At 48.5% G+C, this 28,000-nt stretch overlaps 1 protein-coding gene across 7 annotated transcripts in view; it reads left to right on the forward strand.

The window, feature by feature from the left end:
• Positions 1-28,000, forward strand: part of TNRC6C (trinucleotide repeat containing adaptor 6C) — a 95,269-nt gene that overhangs the window by 44,859 nt on the left and 22,410 nt on the right. For 4 of the 7 annotated variants that reach the window (XM_032321879.1, XM_032321872.1, XM_032321874.1 and 1 more), the window contains 7 exons: positions 10,106-10,321; positions 12,101-12,267; positions 15,559-15,639; positions 16,934-16,991; positions 23,555-23,697; positions 25,204-25,377; positions 26,635-26,781. In XM_032321879.1, the coding sequence (XP_032177770.1) occupies positions 10,106-10,321; positions 12,101-12,267; positions 15,559-15,639; positions 16,934-16,991; positions 23,555-23,697; positions 25,204-25,377; positions 26,635-26,781 (986 nt within the window). The remainder of the gene's footprint in view (positions 1-10,105; positions 10,322-12,100; positions 12,268-15,558; positions 15,640-16,933; positions 16,992-23,554; positions 23,698-25,203; positions 25,378-26,634; positions 26,782-28,000) is intronic. The other 3 variants (XM_032321873.1, XM_032321876.1, XM_032321877.1) reach the window with 2 other exon arrangements.

A 28,000-nucleotide genomic window follows, 5' to 3' on the forward strand; every position in this document is an offset into this window, starting at 1 on the left:
ACAAGGGAGTCTGGCAAGCGACGTGTTTTAGCTATGGGCCTCGGTAATACGGGAAGGCTCTTAGACGGCCGTCGAACAGATGCTGAGTGCTCGCTGCCTCTGTCACGGGCTGAGATGTGGGTGAAAATCATTATTCTGACCATCGAACATCACTCGTACAGGTATGAATAAAGAACGATTGGTGCGCCCCCAGCGCCAGAGCTCTGTCGGAGGCCCAGTTGAGGCTGGTCACTTCCATTCCCCTGGCTCCTACCTCCCAGCCGCCTCAGTCCCAGGATTTCTGATCACCCAGCAGAGCCCCGTAGTCAGTAAGGGTTAGTAAGGAACTCCAGGGCTCTTGTACCCATCTGTATTAATGCTTCTAGAACTGGTACCTTCATCCTTTTATTAGGCATACACTCATTTGAAATAAATCATTGAATGCTACTGTGGCCAGGAAGAGGACACAGAGGCTCAGGAGAGAGTAATGCAGGGGACAGGAGCTCTGCCCTCTTTAAACCTCCGTGTGGACAGAAAGGCAAGTACCTGGACAAAAAGCAGTCCAGAGGGAAACCAGTGGTTGGGGTAAGTTTTAGGGTGACAGGCCTTACAGAGAGAAGCTGGAAATTGGGCAAGGCCTTTTAGGCCTTTGAGAGAGCTGGATTGTATTCAGAGGAGAGAGGCCGGTGAGTTTTCGTGATTTGGTTCACGAAATTTGTTTTTTAAGATTGATTTGTTTGAGAGAGAGAGCGTGCACGAGCCGTGGGGAGAGGGGCAGGAGGAGAGGGAAAGCCTGTCTAAGCAGACTCTGCATGGAGCCTGACACAAGCCTGACACACGACCTGAGCTGAAACCAAGAGTCAGACGCCTGACCGCCAGAGCCACCCAGGCGCCCCCAGTGAGGGGTTTTCAACAAATCGGTTGCTCAGACAGACTTGTAGAATCATTCCAACCATAAAATTAAGAATGGGTCAGTGGGAAGCAAAACCGGAGAGGCTTTGCTCAGCCATGCTCAGCCAGTGTCTTGATGGTGATGGTGGCCCTGGATTGGGACAGTGGCAGGCCCTGGAGACAGAGGTAGACAGCCAGAGGAGACGGAGCTGCTACAGAGGGAGCAGAAAGGCTTGGAAAGGGTGTGGAAGCAAAGAAGGAGGGTGAGCAGAGAGGGTTCAGAGCTGGGGAGAGTGGGCCCTTGAGCAGGTCACTCGCTGACTCCCGCAGAAGCACAGCAGGGCCGCCTGGCCCTTGGCGGTTAGAGGCCAGCCTCAGCCAGAGCTTGGGCTGGAGGTGCAGCTGTGGGAGAGCAGCGGGGACTAGAGGCAGGATCGGGAGTAGAGACTTCATTTAAGACAGAGTTGGGAGCCTGTTTAAAGGCTGGAGGGTCACCTGGGGGCTCAGTCAGTTGAGCATCGACACTTGGTTTCAGCTCAGGCCATGATCTCAGGGTCACGAGATCAAGCCCCACATTGGTGTGAGGCTCAGTGTGAGGTCTCCTTGGGATTCTTTCTGCCCTCCCCCCACTTCTATCCGTGGGTGCTGCTTCTCTCTCTCTCTCTTTCTCTCTCTCTCAAAATAAAATCTGTTTTAAAAATGCTAGAAAGGAGCCAGTAGAGAGGGAGAATTATGCAGAGGGAGGGATCCCTACTTCTAGCCGAGAGGAGTGCTTCCCCCAATTTGTACAGGAGGCCGGGGTGTCTGTGGCCAAAGGGTGACAGGGTGTCTGTAGCCCAGGGTGCTGGGCTTCTTGTTCTCTGAGTGTCAAGGATACCAGTCTTGCGTACAGAGGGGGCGGGCAGGAGCAGCGGTGCGAGCAGAGGTGAAGTTTGCATTAGCCACGTACGAAATGGAGCAGAGGGCTTACGAGGGGTCCCCCGAAGGGCTGCTGGAGACTGTCCAGGATCCAGACGTCCCAGTTGCGCAGGAGATGCACATTCATTTATCCAGCATGTGGTCAGTAGGACCCACTATATGCCAGGCAGCTCTCTGGAGGACAGCAGGGAACAGAGGAGGCAGAACCCCTGTTCTGGTGGGGGTAACGATCCAGCAAGGGGGGCCCGGGCTTCATGGGTTATGAGGCACGTGGCGGTGTGGCGGTGAGGGCGCTGCAGGGAGGGGAGCCGGGCGGGGGCCTCCAGTGCAGAGGTGCGCATACGGTCCGGTCTTCCCTGCGCGCCCTGAGCAGCCAGAGCAAAAGGAGGGCCGTCCCCACTCCTGAGTTCGGTTCGAACAGCACGGCCCTCCGGAGCCTCCCCTGGTCTGCCCGCTGGACGTGACTGCTCCAGCCTCCTTAGATGCCCGCCGTTGGTTCACTTTTATCTCTCCGAGCCACCGTGTTGGGAGTCCTTTATGGAGCGCAAGACTGTTGTAGCCTGTCCGTGTGCTTCTCCGTCCCTAAACCAAAGGTCAGAAACCTGGTGGTCCGTGGACTGCACCACATCCCACAAATGGGCCTTACTGGCCCATTTTATTCATGTGAATCAGCATTTTTAATGAAAATGTTTTCTAAAAATTCCAGATTCCTGGCTTCTTTTGGAAACCAGGAAGGCCTGACTCATTGGATTCGGACGGCAGCGGTCAGCCGACTGGCTGACTTTAAACGAGGCCTCTGCTTTCTAGTTTGCCACACTGCCCACCGCCTACCAGGGCAGCCCACCCTGAGGCTCGAGCAGAGCCACGGGTCATCGGGCTTGGGTTCCTGTTCTTTTTGAGTGGGCCTTTATGTGCTACGTGCCTGGCTCCCCGGGGACTGGAATTGGCGACTCCTGTTTTTCTTACTAGACGTGACTAACACTTCTAAGCACTTGAACGTTTGGGGAATGAGGGGAAGCGAGAAGGAAGAAAGGTAATTCATGCCATAAATGAAGGGATATGGACACTGAGACGTGGTAACGTAGAACTCAGTGGTTTGATTAGCATTGCAGTAAAGGTATACGCCCAGCACTGAGGAGAATCGATGGTTGCCAGGAGCCTTCATGTCCTTCCTCCCCAAGACTGTCTTCCGGAAATCCTCGCGCCCAGGGCAGTTCGTCCCAGGTCACAGTTTGAGCCCGTGGTGCTGCGTACCGTCTTCTGGAAAAGTTCCAGCCGAAACGTGCCCTTGTGCACTGTGGTCCCAGTGACGGATGTGGCCTGACAGTGCTTGGTGACCACACGCCTTTATCTTCACACGTCCTCTTGTGTCACCCTTACGCCCCTCGGCCTCCGCCGGCAGAGGTTGAGTGGCTCACGGAGGGTGTGCACGTGGTGAGGACCCGGATGTGTGACACACACCTTGCCTGCTACCATCCTGCCATCGTGCGGCTGTAACACCCCGCAGAGATGGGAGCCGTGTTGCCGTAGTGATTTTTCCCCTCTCTGATATGCTGCTCTTCGAATCGACTCTTCCTGGCTTTTAGTGGACAAAGAAAGTGAGCTTTACCCTGGATAAAGGCATTCTTGTTCAGTTGGATGGGCCCAAGTCATTCCCTTTTGTATGAAAACATTTATAGATGATATTTTTAACAAACCGCACATCTTATCACCGAGTGGGAAAGAAGGGAAACGTGGTCCGGCCTGCCACGGTGTCTGTCTGTCTTCCTTGCTGCCGCTCCAGCCCTCGGGCCTTATGCATGCAGTAGTGTGTCAGCTGCTGGGACTTCGGTTTTACTGCCTAACAGAGACAGAAAGTGAGACAGAGGTTTTCCATGGAGCTGGCCTGCGTGCAGAGTCTGCTGAGCTGAGTGTATGACGCTGTGACGATGGGGTCGCCACCCCATGGCTCCACTGGGGCCCCAAGCAGCCATGCTCAAGTGTGCTTCCTGCCCCACATCACCTGCAGTGTTCGCGTCTCAGGTCTGGAGCAGGCACTTGTGCAGTAAGAACAGAGCTCCTCGCCCTCGGGGGTCATGGGTGATAGAAGCCTGGCACTTCGCAGCCCGGCACACCGAGCCAGTGAAAACGTCAGCTCGTGGTCCTCCTTGTGGGCATGGGGACACCTGGGCAGCTGGGATCACTGATGGCAGCAGCAGTCACAGCACCCACCAGGCTGTGGGCTAGCTCATTGTGGCTTGAAGACTTGCACGGACTGGTTTCCATGCGTCTGCTGGGTTTCTGCGCTCCCAGCGGGGCCACGCACCCGACTCGTGGATGACGTGCCTGCTCTTCATGAAGCTGTTCCGTCCCGGGAATTCTGTGATTGTGCTATTGGCCTGGCTGGCGTCACCAAATTTGCACCTTTGTCAGAGTTCAGGCGTTCAGTTGTCGCTCATCACCACTGGTCTGCGGGGCACCTGGGGGTTCAGCCGGCGAAGCGTCCGACTCTTGTTCACAGCAGGGGTCTTGATCTCAGGGTCATGAGTTCAGGCCCCGCTCTGGGGTCCATGCTGGGCGTGCAGCCTACTTCAAACAGACAAAAAACGGAACTCTCAGTATTGATCTCTGTCTTACAAAATATATTTCCTCACTTAACATTTGCGTGTGTGTGTCTGGTTTTAGAGAAGTGAATGCAATAGGACAGTCATTTTGTCCCATTCTTGTTACACTGGTATCAGTTCATTTTCTGATAAGCCTGAGGAAAACTGGTAGTAATTTAGGAAATGTAGTGTAGTTTCATAAGCTGGAGTATTTGGATCTCCTTCAGACCAGGAGAAGCAGATGGAATGCAGTAATCTGGAGAAATGTTCCCGTGCCTGGTTTTTGGTCAGAGATGGTGAGCTGCCTGAGAGGGACTCGTGAAGCTGTTTTTTTTTTAAGATTTTATTTATTTATTCGATAGAGATCACAGGTAGGCAGAGAGGCAGGAAGAGAGTGGGGGAAGCAGGCTCCCCGCTGAGTAGAGAGCCCAATGCGGGGCTCGATCCCAGGACCCTGAGATCATGACCCGGGCCAGAGGCAGAGGCCCAACCCACTGAGCCACCCAGGTGCCCCTCGTGAGGCTGTTATTAGCATGGAGTGTCGGGTCTGGTACGACGGGACCACACAGTACCTGCTCCTTGACATTGCCCGGGGACCGTGGGAATGTGGGCTGGACGTGCAGGACCTGCTGACTTATGCCCTGATGTGCAAGGAGCCAACAAGCCTTGGAGAACCAGTGTGTGACTGACGGGTACTGGAGGTGTGGCGTGAAGTGAGCGTCGCATTTACTTCTGTTTCTAAGGGGATGAAAGTGGATCCTAAAAATACTAACCAGCCTGCTGAGCACACTTAGAAATAAATATCCTGACACTTAAAAATCAGTTTGCAGACACAGGAGAACACTAAACATGAAATAATACAACTTCTGATGAGAAACAGATCCTCCCTGTAGGCTCTGAACCTAACAGTGAGATTGAGAGAGAAGCACACGGTGACCTCTGTCGGGCTCCGCTGGGACCGTGAGATGGATACTTGGAACGCAGCCGAGGGGTCGGAGAGTGCAGATCACTACCCGTACGGTTAGTTCGGAGTCATGTAGGAGCCCATTACAGAAGAGATCCGAGCTCGACCGGCAGCATAGTGCGGTTGTAAAAATAAAATCCTGCCTGGGGTCCCGTGTTCCAGCGAAGAGCGGGAGGGAGAGTGCCGCTGCCGTAGGCCGGTCCAGTAGCTGGGGCTGCGCCGCGGACGTTGACCTTCCTCTGGACTGTCGTCTGCCCCATTTGACTCCATCTTCTCCGCGGCTTCTCAGCAGGTCCCACCTCCACTGGGCATGGCAGCGGGGCCGAGCTGCTCACCGTGGTTGCCCCGTGCAGGTTAGCGGAGATGGCAGCCGGAGGCAGACTCACTCTGCATTCGGGTACTGAGTCCACGGATGCTGTGTTTGCTTCGTCACTTAGTTTTCTGGCACAGGTGTTACAACCAACGGCAGAGATTGTGTGAGTTAATGACAGAAGAGGCGTATCACCCATCTGATAACTAAAAACTTGGAAGAAATAGGGTTTAGGAATCTTCTACGTAGGGATAAAACACGTCTGTTGTTTCTCCAAGTCTCCTTAAGAGCAGATAGAGAACACCGTCCTTCCTGCAGGACGTGGTGTCCTGGCGGCCTCCTGCTCCCGCTTCATTCTTTGGTATAAAAACAATACGAGAAAATGGAGTCGCCTGCAGACAGTGAATCAGCAAGATGCTGCCAGGGGCCCAGCTGTTCTCACACCACGACCTCGGAAATAGATCTCCGGGCTCTCCCAGCTGGAGCAGCCTGCTCTTTGTGGATACGGGATTTGGGGCAGAAGGGGAGTGTTGGTTAGAGTGTTTTTACTTTCCTGAGTGTTGGGGGACTTGGTGGCTGGAGCAGGAGTTGAAAGAGAACCAGGGCGCCGTCCTGGTGTGTCACAGCCAGGGTGTGTCCTGCTGGAGAGCTGGGCGGGGACAGCTGTCTGCGCATGTCCTGCGGACACACACGGAGGATTTTGCTGTAGGCAAAACCTTCAGTTAAAACTGAATAAATAAGACCATTAAAAACACAGTTTGGGGACGCCTGGGTGGCTCAGTCGGTTAAGCGGCTGCCTTCGGCTCAGGTCATGATCCCAGCGTTCTGGGATCGAGTCCCACATCGGGCTCCTTGCTTGGCAGGGAGCCTGCTTCTCCCTCTGCCTCTAGCCTGCCACTCTGTCTGCCTGTGCTTGTGCTCTGTATCTCTCTAACAAATAAATAAAATCTTTAAAAAAAAAAAAAAAAAAAAACAACACAGTTTGGGGGCGCCTGGGTGGCTCAGTGGATTAAGCCGCTGCCTTCGGCTCAGGTCATGATCTCAGTGTCCTGGGATCAAGCCCCGCATCGGGCTCTTTGCTCAGCGGGAGCCTGCTTCTCTCTCTCTCTCTCTGCCTGACTCTCCGCCGACTTGTGATCTCTCTGTCAAATAAATAAATAAAATCTTTAAAAAAAAAAAAAAACACAGTTTGGCTCCCCCATATATCAGTAAAAAAGAGTACATTTAAAATCTATATTAGTGCACTCAAATAAAACCATTCTCTTTCTAATACGGACCCTCTGATGAGCCCGTAAGACAGGCAGAAGCACCTCTTCTGAGCAGTCGCCGTGTGGCTCGAGGCCACAGGGTCCGCTTTTGAAAAAAGACCGTGTCTTTGACCCTCCTGAAGCATCCCCAGAGTTTGGGAGAGAAGCTTCTAATCAGTGCTCATGAAATGAGGCAGTAGGATGCTTGACCATCTGAGAAGAAGGCCTCTGGAGGAAGCTCTCCAGATAAATGCCTCTCGGTTTCAAATATGAAAACGTAATTACTGCTGCAGCTCCGGTTCTGCTCTGTTCCTCCGGAAGCCGGTGCCCAGCCCAGCATGGTAATAGGTGCGCCTTAGGCGTAAAGGCCACTGTTGTGGACAGAATCCCATCCCGTTACTAGTTAAGTCAGTGTGTAAAGTGCCAGGCACACAGCGGGCATTCAGACCTCGTCAGTGCCGTGTGGGGCGTTTCTCTTCGCACACCCAGTTACGACTGGCCGCTGTCTGACCACACCTTCCTTCCCAGCGAGGACTGCCTGTCACACTTCGGCTGACACACTGGCTGAACATGGTGCAGGTAGTGTCCATGGGACAAACTAGAGCCGACTTCTTACTTCACAAAAGAAGGAACTCCATCCGCGGACTTGGCCGTCTGGAGTGTCTAGGCTAGGGATCGTTGGTCAGGTGGAACCTCTTGCCGTCAGGTGTGTTTCTCGGCGCTAGAACCTCTTTGTGTCCGTTTTTGTGCTGATCTCCGGGGTGCTTACCGCATAGGTACTTTGTGTTCTCCATTCTGATAGATAAAGTGTGTTTAAAATGGAACGGAAGGTACATATTCTAGTGACATTTCATTGTCACTGTTATTTTAGTCCTAACACTATTCATTCAGTCGGAGAAGGGAGGCAAGAACTCCTGGACCCCGGGCCAAGAAACGTGCGGTCCGAAGCAGTAGCGTTTGAAGGGCCATTTAAAAAATGTTAACATCGCTGTTTTAAATGCAAGATAGAATTTTTTTCTGCCCTGTGAAGCCTATCTTCAAAAGAACCTCTTTGAAATTAACAAAACGCTTTCAAAAATTCATACCAGCAATAAACATTAAATGATGGTGATTATTTTGATCGTATGTACTTACAATTACTTTCTGTCTACTGGAAGTATTTGCTTTGAATCAAAGCTAGCTGTTATGCCTCAAGGTTATAGCATCTCTTCTAGGGCCTTTCGAGTATCCCAAGGTGCACGTGTTCTGATGTGTGTGTATGTTTGGCTTTATCGGTAAATTATATTCTTGCCAGAGATCCACTTAAAATGGAAATGTTGTGGGGGAGATAGTCTTTGAGACACTAGTCCACTGTCTTCCTGGCGTTGGCATCACTGAAATTCCTTTCTTGTTTCACCACTAAGTAACAAAACAAACCACCAAGGAAATAATGTTCTCTTCATTTGGGGGTGAGTAGTTATTCTTCTGTCTGTAAAAGAAACATGCAGCGTGAGGGTCATTTGCCTTGTGTATAGACATACTCTAGACATCTCCGTTGCTTTAACAGGAATGGAAAACTCTTATATTATAAATGACATTTAGATGTTATATATAAATTAATAATTATATATAAATTACAAAAGTTGATTAAGTATAATTACCATGGTCTTAATATGTATTCTCAGTTTTGACTTACTTAAATCATTTGTCATATTGCCTTTCAGAAAAATGGAAAAATAAGGCTGACAAATTTTAAATGAGTGTGTTATTTAATTACCCACAATAAATCAGTATTTTTACAGCTGATTGATCTTTAGCAACACCTAAATTATTTTATCTTCCTAAAACATCCATAATTTTTGTCAGCTCTGTTAATTTCCTTGATTTAATTTTGTCCCTTAAATTTATAAAATGATTTTTTACATTATTGTTTTCTGTGTCATTATAGGGAATATTATAGTAGGTAGTTGCTGACAATAATTGATTAGGGCTAACTTTCCTGTTACTGGCAATAATTTACATCATATGTTGCTCAGCATGGAGCTTGTAATTTAAAATGACTCATAGATTGCATGGTCTTTTGCCATTAATCAATATTACTGCATTTTGTTAGAATAAAGAGCATCAGGGGAGTTGATTCCGTACTATTTTTAGTCAGAAAAGTAATAAATTTCATAATTGATGGTAATGCACATATTACAACCAAATTATTTAAAATTTACGGTTAACTGTTTATATTGTATGCTCTCTATTCTTTAGTTAGTATTTAAAATGTTTGCATTTCCATCTTGGCGAAACTGTATCGGTATGAAAATTACAACTGATCGGAGCTGTCAATATAGTTAACAGTAGGTTCAAGCAAGCTTACAGGCAGAAGCAAAGTGAAGTATGGATTGATTTGGGAAAATGAAGTTTATGTATGTAATGTAAAATATTTCTCTTGCTAAAGTGTAAAGATACTGGCCAGATGCTTCTCGTTGCCTGGCCCCCTGACCTCCCCCATGCATGTCGAGAGCAATGCCATGACCTTCCAGACTCCACTGCACACCCTCGTCAGGTGCCAGCCCTGGGGTCAGGATGCTCTGGCCACAGCATTGGGCGGACGAGGGAAGGAAGTGTTCCCCGGATCCTTGCAGTCCGCCTGCCCAATCCTCTAGGCTCTCCCCGTCCTTGAAGACAGATGCCTCCCTCTGCTCCTTCTCAGCTCACCAGGTGCTGCCTGAGAACCGTCTGGATTTCCTGTCACTGCTTTTCTGTACATGTTTCATCTGCTGTCTTCTCGTGTCTTTGCCCAGATACGTGTCTATCAAAGATAAGCTAGAATGATTTTCAGTATATATTTGCAACTTGTTAGTTTTTCTTATAAGAGAATAATGTAACATAAAATTTCTTCTAGATTACATGTAATACTAGAAAGTGTAAAAGCTACTTCTTAAAATACGAGTTTTAAACTCTTCTTTTAAACCCTGTTATGTTGCAGATACTGTGGATTCAGTTGTCTTCAATGTTTAAGGGGCTCTCGATTTTAAGTGGGTAGCAGTCAGGAGTGAAAACATTGGGAATTTATAAGCTAAACAAATCTAATCAGATATGATACTGCCTCCTTTCTACTTTCCCCCGAAGCCATCCTAAAGACAGATCATCTCAGAATTATCTTGAACTTGAAACGAACGGCCATTTCCATTTCTCGTCTGTTTCACTCTTACTGTGTTCTCTCGGTTGGTGCCCATTTCAGTCTCAGCGGGCTGGGGAGAGATGCCTAACGTCCACTCAAAGGCCGAGAGCTCCTGGGGAGAGCCGTCCTCCCCCTCCGCCCTGGTTGACAACGGCACTGCAGCGTGGGGCAAGCCGCCCAGCAGCGGCAGTGGATGGGGAGACCCCCCTGCGGAGCCGCCAGTGACGTTCGGGAGAGCCAGCGCCCCCGCCGCCACCCCAGCCCTGTGCAAACCAGGTAAGTCCGACTCGGGGCTTGACAAGTGGGTCAGGGTATTTTCTTGAGAGGTATACTTCCTGTCGCATTTTAAGAATTCAAAGTCTAGGACAATTTCCTCATTTTATTTGCACTTTAAGACTAACATACTTGCTATGTCTGGTGTACGGACACAGAGGAGCTCCTAACAGAAGCCCATGCTCGCCTTTAAAAAAAAAAAAATTGGTTACCAGAATCCGGACCACAGCATGTGTGTGCCGGCTACCCAGAGTAGCAGCCACGCCGCAACGGCATCCTCACGCCTGCCCCCCATTCGCTGCTTCCCTGAGCGGCGGGATGAAAGAAGGCACGCCAGTGTCCCTTCCTGAGACCTCCGGTCCTTCCCAGCGGTTGGCCCTTGCTGCCTCGCTCGTGTCTCGTGAGCACAGCTCTGCTCTTGGTGCTCCAGGCTGACGAGTTTTCTCCTCTTCCTGTCTCCTCTCGCCTCTTCTCTCTCTCTCTCTCTCTCTCGAAGAAAAGGAAGCAGACAGGTTGTGTTGTCCTCCCATTCTCTGGAAACGTAAGAAGTACAGCTGCGAAACGTCCTTTCTCACAGACGTCCTCATCGCGGTCACCGAGTAGAACTCTGTGACTTGTGAATTTGACAGTGCGATGCATAGGACATTAGTGTGAACCTACGATTGCCATTTAATAATAAGATCGGTTGTTAACGTGGCTGTAAAAGCTTCATATTCTCTTTGGACAGCCTTAAATGTCTTAGATCTTAAAATGCAACTATTCATTTTATATTTTTGCTGTTGCATTTTGCATTAGGTTTGTGTCTGTTACTTTGCTAACACTGGATTGTGTGTTCTGTATATCTACCATTCTGCTGGATGGTTTATTCCATTCATACAAATCTAGATGATAAGGAGGTACTTAAGCATTTGTTGTTGCAAATCTCAAGGATAAGGAGCTGCTCAGGTTGACATGCCATCTGGAGGGGGAGTATATTTGTTTTTATAATTTGAACTTGGAGGCTAGGCTTGTCTGCCTTGAAAAAGCATCATATCTTCATAGTCTTACAAAGTCCAGCTGACTGTATTATCACTTCATCTTGGCCTTCTTCACCTTCTCCCAGGAAGTGAAAATCTGGGATAACTGTCGTACCCAAAATCACTTTGTATCTTCAAAAAGTAGAAAAAACAATATCCTGAAATCAAAACTCAGTAGTCAGGTTGTGGCTCCATCTGCCCGTGGCCTCAGCTGTCTCCATCCTACTGTTCTCAGAGTATCTCCTGGGGGCTTGACAGAAACAGACTGTCGGGCCCAACCGCAGATCTGTGCGTTTCTCGTGATCTCCAGGTCACGAGACGTCGTGTCGGAGGAGCACGAGTCCGCATACTGCTGCAGGTGTGGACCAAGTGGTAATCAAAAACCACGTGGGGGACGGTGATATTTTTCAGGACTCGGCATTTTACTGGCCATTTCATACCATGCAGACATTGTAGCCTCCTCCTGTGGCCCCCAGGATTTATTGTTAAAAAGTCCATGCTTCTGAATCACCTCTAGCCGGTTGAGGGATATTGTAACAGCCCAGATGACAAATAGTTGGAGTTTGAAGAAAAAAAATATACACGTGTTTGCATATCTACTCTACAAGTCGTTCGAGAAATTCAGTTCTTAGGTCCTGGGGAAACGAAGTAGTAAAAAGGTAGATTACATCACACTGCTTTTGTCCCGCCTCCCCCTAAATGTTGTCTTACAGCATTGACTTTAGGAAAGGTGAGTTTGGTGAGCTCATGTTTGCTCTCTTTCTAGCTTCAAAATCTATGCAAGAAGGCTGGGGCAGTGGTGGGGACGACATGAACCTTGGCACCAGTCAGTGGGAAGACGAAGAAGGGGGCGTGTGGAATAATGCTGCTTCCCAAGAAAGCGCCTCCTCCTGCAGTTCCTGGGGGAGCGCCCCCAAAAAAGGACTCCCAAAGGTGTGTGCAACACTAAAGAAAAGAAACTCTAAAAATCAGTGATGCTTAAAAACCGTTCGGGGTAGTAGTGCTATTCTAGTTAACGGCGACGGGTAGACCAGGAGTTCTAGAAGTGCTCTGGGTACTTCTGGAAGACCCCGAGATTTTGTCAGGGGTCTCGCCTGAGCGAAGCTGGCATTTTCCAGAGACTACCTGGCATTGCCGTCGTAGCATACCAAAGGCAGAGACAGATGTGAGAATCCAGCTGCTTCTAAGAAGCCAGGCAGTAAAGAAATTTGCAAGCATGTACAACAGTGTCACTCTTCTCACAGAAGGTTCTTCTTTTAGAAACATAGTTTTCCATTTAAAAAAGTATGTTACTGGTGTTAACATAGAATGGGTTTGTTATTGTAATTTTTAAACAAATTAAGTATTTTTAAATTTCTCAGTTTTAATTTCTAATAACAGTAAATATTGATAAAAAAACAACCCATAAAGCCAGAATTTCTTTAGAATCCTCAAATCTTTAAGAGAGGGTAATGGGAGTTGGTCCTCAGACTGTTAAGTCTGAAACTCCTGAGGTAGACCATTAAGTTGTCTTGTAGCAAACGGGCGGCCGCCTGGAAAAAATTAAGTGAGATCCACAACTCATATATTCACCAAGATAAAATCCAAGTAGATCACAAATTTAAGTATGATAAATAAAAAATAGAAAAATGGGGAAGGATTTTAAAGACAGTCTTGGGAGTGGGAATGACCTTTCTAGCTAGGACTAAAATCCAAAAGCCATCAAATGGAAGACTTACAAACTTCCGTAGATATACATGAAAACTGTGCATGACAGAAAAGATCAAGAAGTCAAAAGACAAAAAAATATTAGTATCCTAACATGGAGAGGGCAGATCTCCTGAATATATAAAGAAAGGTCCTAGAAACTGATTTTGTAAAAAATCAATTAGTAACCCACTAGAAAAAGGTGCAGAGACTATAAACAGAGGGTCCCCGGAGAAGGAATGCAGCCGGCTGGTACACAGACGAAGGGTGTCCAGCCTGACTTCCGGGAAGAGAGTGCAGTTTAAAACACTAGTGCGGGGGGCACCTGGGGGCTCAGTCGGTTCAGTGTCCGACTCTTGCTTGCAGTTCGGGTCCCCATCCCAGGGTCATGGGATCCAGCCCCGTGTCAGGTTCTGCGCTCGGTGCGGAATCTGCTTGTCCCTCTCCCTCTGCTCTTCTCCCCTCCCCCCACACCGTCTCTCAAAGAAATAAATAAGATCTTTTTAAAAAATAAAGCAACACTGAAGATGCCAGCTTTCATCTCAGACCAGCGGAAATCCGCACGTCTCATCCACAGGCCACGCTGACAAAGCTGTTAGAAAACCAGCACTGCTGTCCGCTGCAGGTCAGAATGTGAACCACTGTAAGCCGCACGGCCGGCTTCGCGGCGCCCTCTGTTTGCAGATCTGTCGGCGCGTGGGTGCGGCGCTTCCACTGGTCTCGGGTGCAGCAGATGGCGTTGGTACACAACTCTCTGTTGCAGCGTGTTTGCAGTCAAAATGATTTAAATGTGCATCGGTGGGGTGACTAGTTAGATGACAGCACGTCCACGCTGTGGAGAGCCAGAGTTTTGAACAGAAATTCTGTGTATATTCTTACGGAAAGATCCCCAAAGTATATCGTTAAATGAAAAGGCAAGGTCCAGAAAAATGTGTGCAGTACACACCTCCTTTGGTGGTAGGGAAGAGGAGTGTGTGTGTGTGCACGTGTGCGAAGGGGGATTTCCTCTTGGGGGGAGCAGGAACTAAGTGGATGAAGGCGGGGTAGGAAGAAGATGCTTTGGTGTGTGCCCTTTTTCTGCTTCCAGATCTTGTGAAGGTATTGTCTGTTCAAAAACACTAGTTTAACAAAGTGTTCAATTAGCAGTAAGCAGAACCCAGAAACTAAAATCAGAGCTCTCTTCATTAGGAGTAGAAATGATTATAGACATCAAAAAGGAGTCTTTAACAATCGGACTGGCAAATAATCCAGTTAATGATGGGACCAGAAATACCCAATTGGTAAATTAAAATATCGTGTAGCCTTGGCGGCTCGGGCCCTGGCAGCGCAGCCGGGACTCCCATAGCCTCCAGGTAAGCGGCTTCCTCCAGGAAAGTGTGCCCGCTCGCTTCGTGTCACCCGTACCCTCCCTCCTCTGGTTAGCGGCGGGCTCAGCTCTGTGAAGGACGGCTTTAGAGGAGGGTGTTTTTCCTACTATTTGAACGCACGGTTGGAATCTCTGGTTGTGAGACTGGGAGGGAAATGCTGGAAAATGGTTCACGTCACACTCGGGCCTCCTGCGCTGCCCTGCTCCCCCTCCTCTGCCCTGCGCTTGCTCTCACCTGTTCTCTCCGTCTTGCCCCTCACCGGTGTTTGCCCATTTACTTTCTTCCGTACCCTACAGGCTGTAGGCAGTGAGAAGTCAGTAGAATTAACAGGCTTGTTGTGCCTTTCATCTTGTTGCCTTTTCATTCTGTTGGAACAGATGCCCTGCATTTTGTCGTCTCTCACAGTAAAGCTAATAGAAGGGCAGAAGACGTAAAATTTTTCATACACTTCACATAGTATTAGCATAGGGCTGTGTTCAGAGGAGCCCTTACGATTATTTGATAATGAAAGTGGCACTTAATTGTGATAACCTAAGTTCTCGGGGAAAAAAAAACAATTCTCTTTTTTTTTTTTCCAAGATTATATTTCAGAGAGAGAGAGCAAGAGAATGTGTAGGCATGAGTAGGGGAGGGACAGAGGGAGAAGGAGACTCACCGAGCAAGGAGCCTGTGTGGGACTTGATCCCAGGACCCTGGGATCATAACCTGAGCTGAAGGCGAATGCTTAACCCACTGAGCCACCCAGGCTTGGTTTTTTAAGGTCTGTAAATGAGGGATGCCGGGTGGCTCAGTCTGTTAGCGTCTGCCTTCAGCTCAGGTCATGATCTCAGGGTCCTGAGACTGAGTCCCACGTCGGGCTCCCTGCTCAGTGGGAAGCCTGCTTCTCCTTCAGCCTTCCGGTCCCCCTGCTTATGTGTGCGCACACTCACTCTCTCACTCTCTCCGACGAATAAATAAGATCTTTAAAAAAAATGAAGTCCATAAATTACACACCTATGCCAGCTTGCAAACGCACCTGAAGCATCCCATAGTACTAGCCATGAGTCAGGGACTTTCTGGTACACAGCATGAGTCAACATGAAGATTTTCTAACTTTTAAATCACTGGGAATTTTAGGCATCTCCCATTTCTAGAAGAAATGCGTTAAAATGTGACCCGTGCTTCTTTCTAGGGCATGAAAACGTCTGGCAAGCAGGATGAGGCCTGGATCATGAGCCGGCTGATGAAACAACTCACAGACATGGGCTTCCCGGTGACTGGTGTCTTATTTTACCGCTCCCCTCCATGTGTGCTGCCACGCGTGGTCCTGATTGTGTCCCGCCCGCATTTGTCGTGCGTAACAAGGAAGATTTTTGAGGGAGGAGAATGTTCATGCAACTTAACTCGTAAATTCCTCTGGTTAGGGATCGTTGCTTTCAGCCCCAGCAAGGGCCCACACCATTTCTGCCAAGTAAGGTGTGAGAGCCTCTTCTGTTCAAGAAAACGTGCTGGGTCATGGCTCTGTTCATTGGCTTAGCCAGTGACATTCTTTCTTTTAATTTATAACAAAGTGAATTTTCATTAGTTCATGCAGCAGCTTGACAGATGACGAGAGAACACTTGGTATAAAGCTCTGTGTCCAGAAAAAGACTCCTCACCCAGCGTGTTGAGTTCTTGAGTCTCAGGGCCCGGGTCAGGAGAGTTCACGTCGCAGGATGGCCCTCTGAAAATGTGTCATGATGTGTTCAGTTCTGAGATCAAATACCGGGGGTCAGATAGTGTGGATGTCACCTGCGTTTGTTATGTCTTGCCCTCAGAAGTCCTCTCTCCAGATCACTGCTCAAACGAATATTTATCTTTTGATTACTGTGGATGTCCCTAGAGAAGGAGTCCAGAATGGCCCAGTCTAGAAACCATACATTTCATAGCAGGCCCAGGTCCTCTGACATGGGGCAGGGCACAGGCCCAGGAGTGGCCCAGCCTCTTCCTACGTGAGACAGTGGAGGCCTGCCCAGGAGTCCCCGTTTCCGCTGTGGTGCTTGCACACACTAAAACCCTCTTTGCCTGCATAGGCATCTGTCCCATCATAGGGGGGTTTATCCAAATGAATCAACTCGTTTTGTTTTGATCTGTCTTTACATTTCTTGGTGAAGAGTAGTTGATGGCCAAGCCCAGAGTTCGTGAAGGAGAGAATGAAGCTCTGTGCTCTAGCTCCTACAGTAGTTTTTCTGAAACTGTCCTGGTGGAGATGTCACCTTTGCTGAATGGTTGCTGCTAACATAGAGTCGATGATAAGATTCCACGGGCACTGTATTTAAGGTGTTAAATACAAATCCTTTAAAAGTCAGTTCATTACATAGTCATCTTCTAAGTGCCTTTTACTTCGAAGACCTCTGTCTCTAGCCTCTACAATAAGAGAAGTATTTCCAGTTCCAAAACCTAGTAAGATAGGTTAATATTAGGTCAGTAATAATCATTTCTCTAAGTTAGTAAGGATAGAACTCTTCGCTAGCTTTTTTGTTATCATAAAAGCATTGTCCTAACCAAAACCCTCTTTGCCTGCACAGAGAGAGCCGGCTGAAGAGGCCTTGAAGAGCAACAACATGAATCTCGACCAGGCCATGAGTAAGTAGCGCGACACACGCTTAGAGTGTGCTAGTTCTGAAAGGTTCCGCTGTGTGGAGTTTGGATTTTCAGAAGCATTTCATTGCAGTCTTGGGTAACGGGGAAAACCCGTGCTGGGTAGACAAGACCAGGCTTTGGCAAAGGAGCAGCCACGTGCCGTGCGCTGGCCGCGCGGCAGCCCCCGCAGACCGGCGGCCTCAGGACGGACGGAGGCGTGTGGAGGACACGTGGAGGCGTGTTTGCCGCTCTCAGTTTCCTCTGGCACTTCAGCAAACAGGAGAGTCTTCCTCCTGAGGGGAGGTCCTAGTGATGTTCTTAGAGAAAAGCTTTAGGACCACAGGCCAGACTTCATCTGACACTGACTGAGCCCGTTCTTCACGCCCGGCCCCAGAACGGGCCTGCTCGGGGACCAGCGGAGAGACGCCCGCGCCTGCGGAGCGCAGCCTCTGCGCACGAGATGAGATTGACCTCAACGACAAGCAGCCCTCGCTCTGGAGCTGCTTTAATAGTAGTCATAACTGAAGGCGGTAAAAGTCAGGATTGGAAAACTATCACTGTGTTTAAGAACGGTATAATAAACTCTTAAATGCAGCATAAAGGTTACAGGAAAAGAGGATTAAACTTAACTGTGGCCTCTACAACTTGGGAATAAAATCTCAGCATAAAAAGAGATCATTTGTGACATCAAAAATGTAACGGGAAAAGCAAAACCAGGGAGGAGAAATTGCTGTCAACAGGAAAAGGACTGTTCTTTCTGTGAGCCGGTTACTGTAGACCTCGTGGTGACCACGAAGCAAACACCCAGGACAGACACACAAAACGGGGAGGCAGAGAGTGGAAAACCACCAGTTCACAAAGGTGGACAGGAACGGAAGGAAAAACCGTGAAAAGACAGAATAACTGGAAGGCAAAGGATAGGACAGCAGTAAGGCCTCGTGTGTCTGTAATCTCTCTCTTAAGACTTACTTGTGCCAGAGAGAGAACGAGCACGCGCAGGGGGGCAGAGAGGGGTGGAGAGAGGCGATCTCAAGCAGACTCCACACTGAGCACGGAACCAGACGTGGGTCTCAGGCCCCGACCCCGAGACGACAACCTGAGCCAAAAGCAAAAGTCGTCCGTGTCACTGGCCGCACCACCCAGGCGCCCTGGCGGTGATCTCTCTTAATGGCGGTGCGCTAACTCACCAGTCAGAAGGCACAGAGCGACGGGCAATGGGGTGGATTAAAGCCACAAGTCCTGACTCTGTGCTGCCTGTCAGGCTCCTACAGCTCTTGAGACACACACAGGCTCACGTGGAAAGGGAAATGATACTCCAGGCAAACAAACAAAAAGAAGGCAAGCACAGCTGGACTTGATACCAGACAAAATAGACTTAAAGCCAAAATGAGTCAGAGTCAGAGAAGGGGTCAATACATCAAGACGATGTAATGGTTGTAAAGATACATCCATTCTCTGCAGCCGACTGCCGAAGTGCAGTGAGTAATGAAGAACCGACCTTAAGGAAGAATTAGCCAGTACAGTATTGGAGGGATGCCAGCTGCTTGCTGTCAGCTGTCAACAGTCGCAAGATCATCAGACTGAAAATCAACAAGGAAAAATTGAACGACGCTTTAAAGCCGATGGACTTAAAAGCCACACACAGATCATCCCATCCAACCCCAGCAGAACACACACATTTCCAAGCACACGTGGAACTCTCTTCAGGATGGTAACCCTCCCACTTTTTTTAAGGTTTTATTTTCAAGTAATCTTTACACCAAAGGTGGTACTTGAACTCAGTGCCCTTCCAGGATAGATCCTAATAGGCCATAAAACTAACCTTAGTTTTGGGGGGCCTGAGTGGCTGTCAGGTTAGGCTGTGAGCCCAGGATCCTGGGATTAAGCCCTGCGTTGGGTTCCCTGCTCAGCATGGAGTCTGCTCTCCCTCTCCCTCTGCCGCCCCCCTGCTTGTATGCTCTCTTAAATAAGTAAATAAAGTCTTTTAAAAAAGAGAGTGATATTGAGCCAATAAATCAAAACACAGAGAACTCCAGGACCAGAAGACTCACAGGCAGAAATTCTACCAAATACTAAAGAAGAATTAACACTAGTCCTTCTCAGACTCTTCCAAAATACTAAGAAGGGGACACTTCTAGACTCATTCTACAAGGCCAGCATTCCTCTCATGCCAAAACCAGCTGAGGATACCATGGGAAAACTACTGACCTGATCAGTAGATGTGGAAAGTATTGCAAAGTATTCGCAAACTGAATTCAACACGTGAGTAGGATTATATTCCATGACCAAGTGGGATTTGTACCAGGGGTGCAAGGTGACTTCAACATACACAAATCAATTAAGTGTAACACATCTTGTCAATAAGATGAAAGAAAAATATCGTGATCATCTCAATAGAGAAGAAATATTTGACAAAATACAGCATCCTTTCATGATTTAAAAACAAAAAAACCCTTAGCAGACTGGGTATAGAAGGTACGTACCTCAACATAATAAAGGTCTTACACAAGAAACCCACAGCTAACATTAGAGGAATTGAAAGCGTTTCCCCTAAGATCAGGAACAAGGCAAGGATGCCCATTCTCTCCACTCCTGTTCACTCCTGTTCCTGGCTAGTACCAGAAGTCCTAGCCAGGGCAATCAGGCAGGACAAAGAAAAAGAAAAAAGGCATCCATGTTGGAAAGGAAAGTCAAGTTCTCATTGTTTGCTGATGATATGATCCTATATATAGAAAATTCTAAGAAATCAGTCAAAAAATGTAGAGTTAACAATTTCAGTAAACTGTCAGGATATAAAAATCAGCACCCAGAAATCAGTTGCATTCCTTTATGGTAATGATGAAGCATTAGAAAAGAAATAAAACCAATTCATAATAGCATTAAAAATAATAAAATACTTAGGAATAAATTTAACCAAGGAAGTAAGAGATCTGCACAGTGAAAACAGCAGGGCTTTGCTGAAAGAAATTAGAGAAGACACAAGCAAACGGAAGGGCATCTCATGTTCGTGGATCAAAAAACTAATAGTGTAAAGACAGTTATGTTACCCAAGACCATCTGTAGGTTAATTGCAATCCCCATCAAAAAACCAAAGCAATTCACAGAAGTAGAAGAAACAATTCCTAAAATGTGTGTGGAACCACAAAATAGTCCTGAGAAAGAACAGAGTTGGCGGTGACACACTTCTGGATATCAGGCTGTACTACAGAACCATAATAATCGAAACAGTGTGCTACTAGAACAAAAATAGACACATCTGGGCCCCCAGCTGGCTCAGTCAGTTGAGCCTGTGACTTATCTCAGGGTTATGAGTTCGAGGCCCATGATAGGCCTAGAGTGTATCTAAAAAAAAAAAGAAAAAGAAAAAGAAAGAGTTAGACTCATCAACCAGTGGATTAGAACAGAGCCCAGAATTGAACCCCAGCAGTTACAGTCAACAGAACACTTGGCAAAGTAGCCAAGAATACTCAATGGGGAAACGGTGTATCTGACACGCGGTTCTGGGAACAATAGAGAAACGTGCAGAACAATGAAAGTGGACCCCTGTTTCACAGCACAAAAATTAGCTCGTAATGGATCAGAGGTTTAAACAAAAGATCTGATACCAAAAAACTCCTAGAAAAAGAACTTAAAGAAGAGGCCTGTCAATATTGGTCTTAACAATGATTTGGGGAGGCGTGACATCAAAAGCACAAACAACAAAAGAAAAATCAACAAATGTGGCTACATCAGACTCAAAAGTTGCCGCACAGCAAAAGAAACAAGCCTAAAGAATGGGAGAAAATTTTTCAAGCCGTATATTGGATAAGGGGTTAATATTCAAAATATATAAAAAACTCAGTCAACTGAAACCAAAAACGTATGGTTTTTAAAATGGGTAGAATAACTGAACAGACATTTCTGCAAAGAGGAGATTGGATGGCCAACAGACAGGAAAAGGTGCTAAGCATCCCTCAAATCGGGGAAATGCAGATCAGAACTACAGGAAGATCTCACCTCACCCCTGTCAGAATGGCTTTCATCAGGACGACAAGGACGGATGCTGGCGAGGATGTGGTAAAAGGGAACCCTGTGTACTGTCAGGACTGTAGATTTGTCCGACTGGTATGGAAAACCATATGGAGGTTCCTCAAAAAATGAAAAGTAGACTCACTGTACAACCCAGCAACTCCAGTCCTGGGTATATACGCAAAGGGTGAAAACGGGATCTTTTTTTTTTTTAAGATTTTTTTATTTATTTGACAGAGATCACAGGTAGGCAGAGAGAAGGGGGAGCAGGCTCCCCACTGAGCCACCCAGGCACCCCAGGATCTTTTTTTTTTAAGATTTTTTTTTTTTTTTTTTTTTGGACAGAGACTGAGAGAGGGAACGCAGGCAGGAGTGGGAGGTGGGAGAGGAAGGAGCAGGCTTCCCACTAAGCAGGGAGCCCGGGGGCTCGACCCCAGGATGCTGGGATCATGACCCAAAGGCAAGATGCTTAACGACTGAGCCACCCAGGCGCCCCTGAAAACAGGATCTGGACAGGATATCTGTACTTCCGTGTTCATTGCAGCATTACTCACAATAGCCGACGTGTGGAAACAGCCCAAATGCCCATCAGCAGATGAATGGGCGAAAAAGATATGGTTCATGGACATGGTGGAATATATTCAGCTGTGAACAAAGAGGGTTTCCTGCTATCTGCACCAACATGGGCAGACCTTAAGCACTTGATGCTGAGTGAGCGAAGTCAGACAAAAATACTTCATGATCTCACTTAACATGTGGCGTCCATCCAAGTTCAGCCTGTGGAGCACAGACCACAAATGGTGGTTACCGGGTAGTGGGGCTGGGGGGATGAGCCGTGTAACAAGCGGAGGTAGGCCACGGAGATCTCGCGCACAGCGGGCCGAATGTAGTCGTGTTGTAGTGTAATTACATGACCTGCTAAATACGGCTTCACAGCTGTCAGATTAGGTATATTAATGTATCAAAGTTACATATATACCTGAAATTTACACAGTGGTTTGCATCAGATTTATTCAGTTAAAAGTAAGTAAAATAATGATGTTAAATAGTCAAGTGTAAAATGCGGCTGGTTCCCTAGGAAATACAGGGTCGGGCTCCTGCAAGCCTCTGGTCACAGCTTTTTTGTTGACCAATCAGTACATAACCTCGCTTTATGTGTGTTTCCATCTAAAGACACTTTATTTAATATAAGTTTCTCACAGGTGAGAAACAGTATGCCATATTTCTGTCTTTACAGTAAAACACTAGCTAGGAAAGATTTAGCATTTTCCTGACCCTGGGTCACGTGACCTTGAATCTGTGGCCATCTACTCTCACACTAACGCCATCTGCCACACTTTCTTAAAATTACACTCTCTCGGGGCACGTGGGTGGCTCAGTCTGTTAAGCATCTAGTTCTTCATCTCAGCTCAGGTCTTGATCTCACAGTCATGAGTCAAGCCCGATGCAGGCCTCCGTGCTGGGCGTGGAGCCAACATAAAGAATCAGCCTCTTGTCATCCAGAAAGTTAGGCACTCTTCCCGTCCTTTGCAGAGCTTCGTTGCACACTCAGAGATTTCTGAGCACCCTCACGTACAGATTGGTGACTCTTCTCTTCCGTTAGCCAGAGGCACCATATCGTGGAACAACACGTACCTAACCTGTGTTTTCTCCATCAGGCACAACACTACCTTCCTGCACTCAGGAACTTAAGAGAGCCCATTAGCACTACACTTGGGGTCCATTTTAAACACGGAAGTCACCAACAAGAAGCACAGAAACGCACTGAATAGACCACAGAGGGGTGCTTGTCACTGCAGGAGGACTCAGTAAGAAGCCAGCATCTCGTTTGGCCTGAGTTAAGAATGTGTGCATCGGGCAACCAGCATTTTTCACCACCCTGCGTGTGTCCACAAAAGTACACGATTACTGTTTTGGGGGCTACACATAAATTTAGCCAGCCTGTTCATTTACAAGCACAGGATCCATGAATGATGAGAACCAACTTTGTAATCAGCGTGCGGGCATGGAAATGTGTGATACAAGTTGCTAGGACAGAAATGACAATCCGTGTGAGCTGGAAGAAATTGTCGTAACTTGTTAGAAGTGTAAAATAGCACAAACTCAAAGATAGCCATGCCAAACCAGTCACTAGCCTGAGAAAAAAACCTTGCCTGGTCGCGTGGTATCGTGTCCCCAGTATCTGGAAGAGCCCTTGCAGCCCATGGGGGTGCAGGAAATGGAAACCACGGGCTGTGAGGGCAGCAACACCATTTTAAACAGGAAGATCAGGGCAGGAACGCAACGGGGAAGGCTGTGTGAAGAAGGGGGTACATCCCTGTGGGGAGGGAGGGCAGGCCCTGCGGGGCGGAGTGGCAGGTGTGACTGGAGTGGGCAGGGCAGGAGCAGGGGCGAGAGCAGGGCCCGGTCATAGACCGTGGGGGTCACAGGAGCCAAAGCATGGCCTCCCCGTTTTCCATGGGGTTGAGAGACTCAAACTGGTGCCCGTCTTGTGCTCGGCCCTCCTGACTGACACTCCTGGGGCATTTAGGTGTAAGTGTTGCTTCTGTTTGCTCCAGGCGCCCTGCTGGAAAAGAAGGTGGACGTGGACAAGCGCGGACTGGGAGTGACCGACTACAATGGAGTGGTCACCAAAGCCCTTGGCTGCCGCCCACCAGTCTCCAAAGACTCTTCCGGGGACCGCCCCACCTTTCTCGACAAGGTATGGATTGAGGGGGTGTTTTGTTTGTTTGTTTTTAACAAGAGGTATTTTTCATTTTAACTGTGTCCTTAATGCAAGCTGGATTAAATATTTGCCTGACTATAATATTTAAGTGACTACTCACTTTTTAAAAATACGTATGAATGTTTAGCTCAGAAGAAATAGCGTTGTACTTTTTACCTGTAGTCATACAATGTGACTAGGGGTAAAAAATACAGAAGCTGAAAACATTTTCATTTTAGTGGGTGAACTTGGCTAGGTGACCTGCTTCCATTTGTCCAATAACAAGGGTCATCAAATTTCTGTTTTACTGTCTTATTTTACAAGATACTGGAAATAATGTGTGACATGTTTGACCTGAGAAAAAGAAACTGGAGGTGGTTGGGCGCAGGCATCTGTGTCGGTCCGCCCAGCTCGGCTGGTGCAGAGCGCGTGCAGATGTCTGTTGGAAGCCCCTGGGGGGGCTCACGTGTCCGGACACCAGTTTGGTCCTTTCAGGATTGTCATGTAGCGGTGCCCCTGCTCCCAATGGGTGTGCCTTCAAAGGGAAGGGGAGAATAGGATCCCGTGAAATTCAGTCAAAATGTTGAACCTGGAAAATAAAACTGAAGCAAGAAACGGCAGGTTTAGAAACAAAGCTGGCAGAAAGGCTCACAACAAAACAGAAAGGCTCACAGGAGAGAGCTCTAGCCCTTCGTCTCTGCTCACAGAGAAACAGGGTCCCTTGCTACACTTCGCAGCAGAAAGCTGTGGCTGGGGAAGGCCTGGAGGGAAGGTCAGGTCATACCCTGCCCTCCTGCTGTGGGTCTATTCATGTCCAAGATTCTTAGTGAAATTCCAATTTAATTTGGTATCTTGTATTTTTGCTTGGGAAGAGCGGGACCCTGACTTACTTCCTTATCTTTAAAATGTAGAATAATACCAAAAAGAAAAAGAAGAAAACTTTTGACTACAACACACTAGTTGTGAAGTCAGAGGAGATAAATTTGCAAAGGGCCTGACATACAATGTGACCTTAATAATGTACAGGAGAGTTAGTAAGACCCATCTGCTCTATGACTTACCCCATTACTGGATTAAACCATGTGAAATTGCTGTTGGTAAGTCAAAAACAGCTGAATGTCAGCAGAATGTAACCCAGTGCACCCCTAGAGCCTTGGTACTGAAAGAAAGGAGCCTGTTTATTTGAAAATGCTTGTGAAGTGTTGCCCAAGTAAGAGTTTTGCTAATGTTTCTGGGCTTCTCCTGAGCCCTGTCCCTGGGCGGGGTCGGCGGGGTTGGAGCATGTTGTAAGCTAATGTATGTGTTTATGAAGTGATTGTTAGAACAAGAGCAGCATCTTAATCCTGTTTCTCTTTTTCTTCTCCCCTCTTCCTTTGGCCCATGTTCTCCATTCTCTTGTTATCCACTCTTTTTTGATCTTTTAATTCTTCTTCCATCCATACCCCTTTATATGTTCTTGGGAAACTGCTTTGTGCTTTGTCTGCGGATGGACGCCGCACACAGCTGACCCTTTCTTTCTCCAATCAGGACGGCGGCCTAGTGGAAGAGCCCACGACTTCACCGTTTTTGCCTTCACCAAGCCTGAAGCTCCCCCTTTCAAACAGTGCACTCCCTAATCAGGCCCTGGGTGGGATTGCCTCAGGGCTGGGCATGCAAAACTTGAATTCTTCTAGACAGGTAAGGCTTGGGCAGAGAGCCGGCGTGATCTCCGTTTCCCCTGCCTCTAACAGATGTGTTTGGGACGTGCACTTTGACAAATGCCCGTACTTTAACATACAGTCGAATATGTCAAGGTCACTGAGATACTAGAAGTGTGCTGTCCAGGTAGTGAGAGTTGAATCCGGTTCTTGAAACTGAACCGTGCTAGAGGAAGTGGGTCCGGGTAATGCCGTCCTTCTCCTGGCCGTCCAAACCTTGCGTACACTGGTCTTCGAGAAAACAGCACATGCTCGCCCTGCCCCCTGAAATAAAGGTGACATCTCAGTGGCTTCCAGAGAGCCACGCTGACATTTTCCCTTCCCTGACACTCAGGGGGTGAGAGTCCCCATCAGGCATCACAGAAGGGAGGACTGTAAGTGTGTATTGGCCGCTGCTCCGTGGCCCTTGTGTCTCCCAGTCCCCCAGAGGATGGGACCTGCAGGCTGATGGTGCCTTTCCCGTCTGTGAGGCTGACACGCACCCATCTCTGGAACACCTCTCCAAGGCGCCACTGTGAAAATCCGGTTAGCCCGACAGTACGCATGTGCGCCTGTCATCCCAGGGTAGCAGCGGCACGCCAGCCGGCGGCCTCCTGGTGCTAGCGCCGGTGGTAGTTCAGTGCCGTGCCTGCTTAACGGGGCTCCTGCCATCGGACAAACAGGCCAGCGGGGTGTGGGGAGCAAGCCCACCTGGCGGCTTTTCTACTCAGCGTCCCGCAGGGCTCTTACGCCCGCAGAACACATCGGCCCCGAAAATGCATTGGTTACATTTAACATGAAGGTAGCAACCTGGATTTACCTACTTGTTCAGCTTCTGCTTCTGTGGAAGTTGTCTTGCTCTTTCCAGTTCGAATGTTGCCATCTCCAGGTTAGTAGTCCCCACCCCTTTCCGCTCAGCACCCCACCAGGGTGTCCTGCGGGAATTGCTGTGAAGCCAGTAGTGATGCGTTGCTCTTGTCGGCGTGCCCTGGGGTGATGCTTTCTTCAGATGTGACGGCCTTGTCCGGGGCCCCCTTGGACTGACGCCGTCACGTGGCTTCTGTGATTTACACGCGCAGTCCGCCTTCGTGCGCAGCCGCTCTGCATGGCAGCGGGCACCGTGGGTGCACTTTGGTGGGAGTCGACAGTGGAAGGAAGTAGGGACGGTCTCGCTGTCCCATGCAGGCCAGCAAAGCCCCCTGCGGAGCTCCCGTCACACCTGCCCCCGACCGACCCGGCCCCTCCCGTGTCCCCGCAGATCCCGAGTGGCAATCTGGGCATGTTCGGCAGTAGCGGAGCAGCACAAGCCAGGACCATGCAACAGCCGCCGCAGCCCCCCGTGCAGCCTCTGAGCTCCTCCCAGCCCAGCCTCCGTGCTCAAGTGCCTCCGTTTCTATCCCCTCAGGTGGGCCCCGTAGCCGCGCGTGCTGACGCAGGTGCCCCGATGGCCGGTGGCATCGGTGCCAAGGGGACATCACTCGTAATGAGGGCGAGTTCACCCACCCCAAGCCCGGTCATCTCAACCCATCCACAGGGGGCGTCTGCAGGACGGCCCCTTGGAGCGGCTCAGTGCCCGCCACCCATAGGGAGCAGGTCCCTGGGGGAAAGGCTACGCCTCCCACGCTGCCGTGGTGCGGTTTTTGCCCAGGTCTTAGAATGATTCAGGTGAACCCCATGAATTGTCCTAGCTGGGAGAGGAACGTGACACGCCGAAATATTGCTTATCCCAGAAGGGAGCGGGTAGGAGCACGTAGCAGCTCTCAGGGCCTGAAGAATGCTTCAGGGGCGGCCTGCGTGTGATCATAGGTCATATTATAAATTAATACAACTTACTATATTAATTTGGCTGCTCAGTTAAGTTCATTATTTAGTATTAGACTATTTTTGCCCATAGAGGTTCTTTTTTTAAAAAAAAAAAAGGTGTCAAACAAAAGGAGAAGGATATCTTGTTTGGCATAACTCTTAAAGCATATGGATTTTTTCATGTTAATATTGTTTACTCTTAGAACATTCCCTAATTTTACACTTTGGACTGAGTTTTTCCTTATAGTGTTTCAGTCCTCATCCCTTATAAAAATTCAGTAATAGAGACTAATGATACGTTACAGAATTAGCTGGAAGTAGTTAACGCTCCACAGCTGGTTGACCCCAGATTTGTGCACTGAGCTGAGGCGGCTGGGATGTAGGTGGAGTAATTGTCCAGTTCATTTGTCAGAATGCAGGATGAGCTGCCGTGCCACAGGCCCCAGAGTACAGAGGCTTCCACAAGACCGGGTTTGCTTCCCTGGGTGGCTGTGCAGGGGGCAGCCGCTCAGGCCTGTGGGGCACCCCTACCGCAGCCCTTCCCGATCGCTGGGTTCTGCACAGAACACTTCCCCTTGCGTCCCACTGCCCAAGCCTGGGGACACAGCCAGCCCAGTCCGAGGGGCAGAAGGAGAGCTGGGCTTGGGTGATGGGCATCGGGCTTCCCACACTTACAGAGCGCATGTCACCCTCGTGCCCCCCACGTTACCTGTGCTATGAGACAGTGTGCTTTCTTTAAATGACTTGCCTGCTTAAATAAATCTATTCTTCAGACTTTGCATATCTCTCAGAAGTAGAAAAATCACATTTTTCTGGTAACA

This window comes from Mustela erminea, chromosome 18 (assembly GCF_009829155.1).
Source record: "Mustela erminea isolate mMusErm1 chromosome 18, mMusErm1.Pri, whole genome shotgun sequence".
In the NCBI taxonomy this organism is placed as follows: domain Eukaryota; kingdom Metazoa; phylum Chordata; class Mammalia; order Carnivora; family Mustelidae; genus Mustela; species Mustela erminea.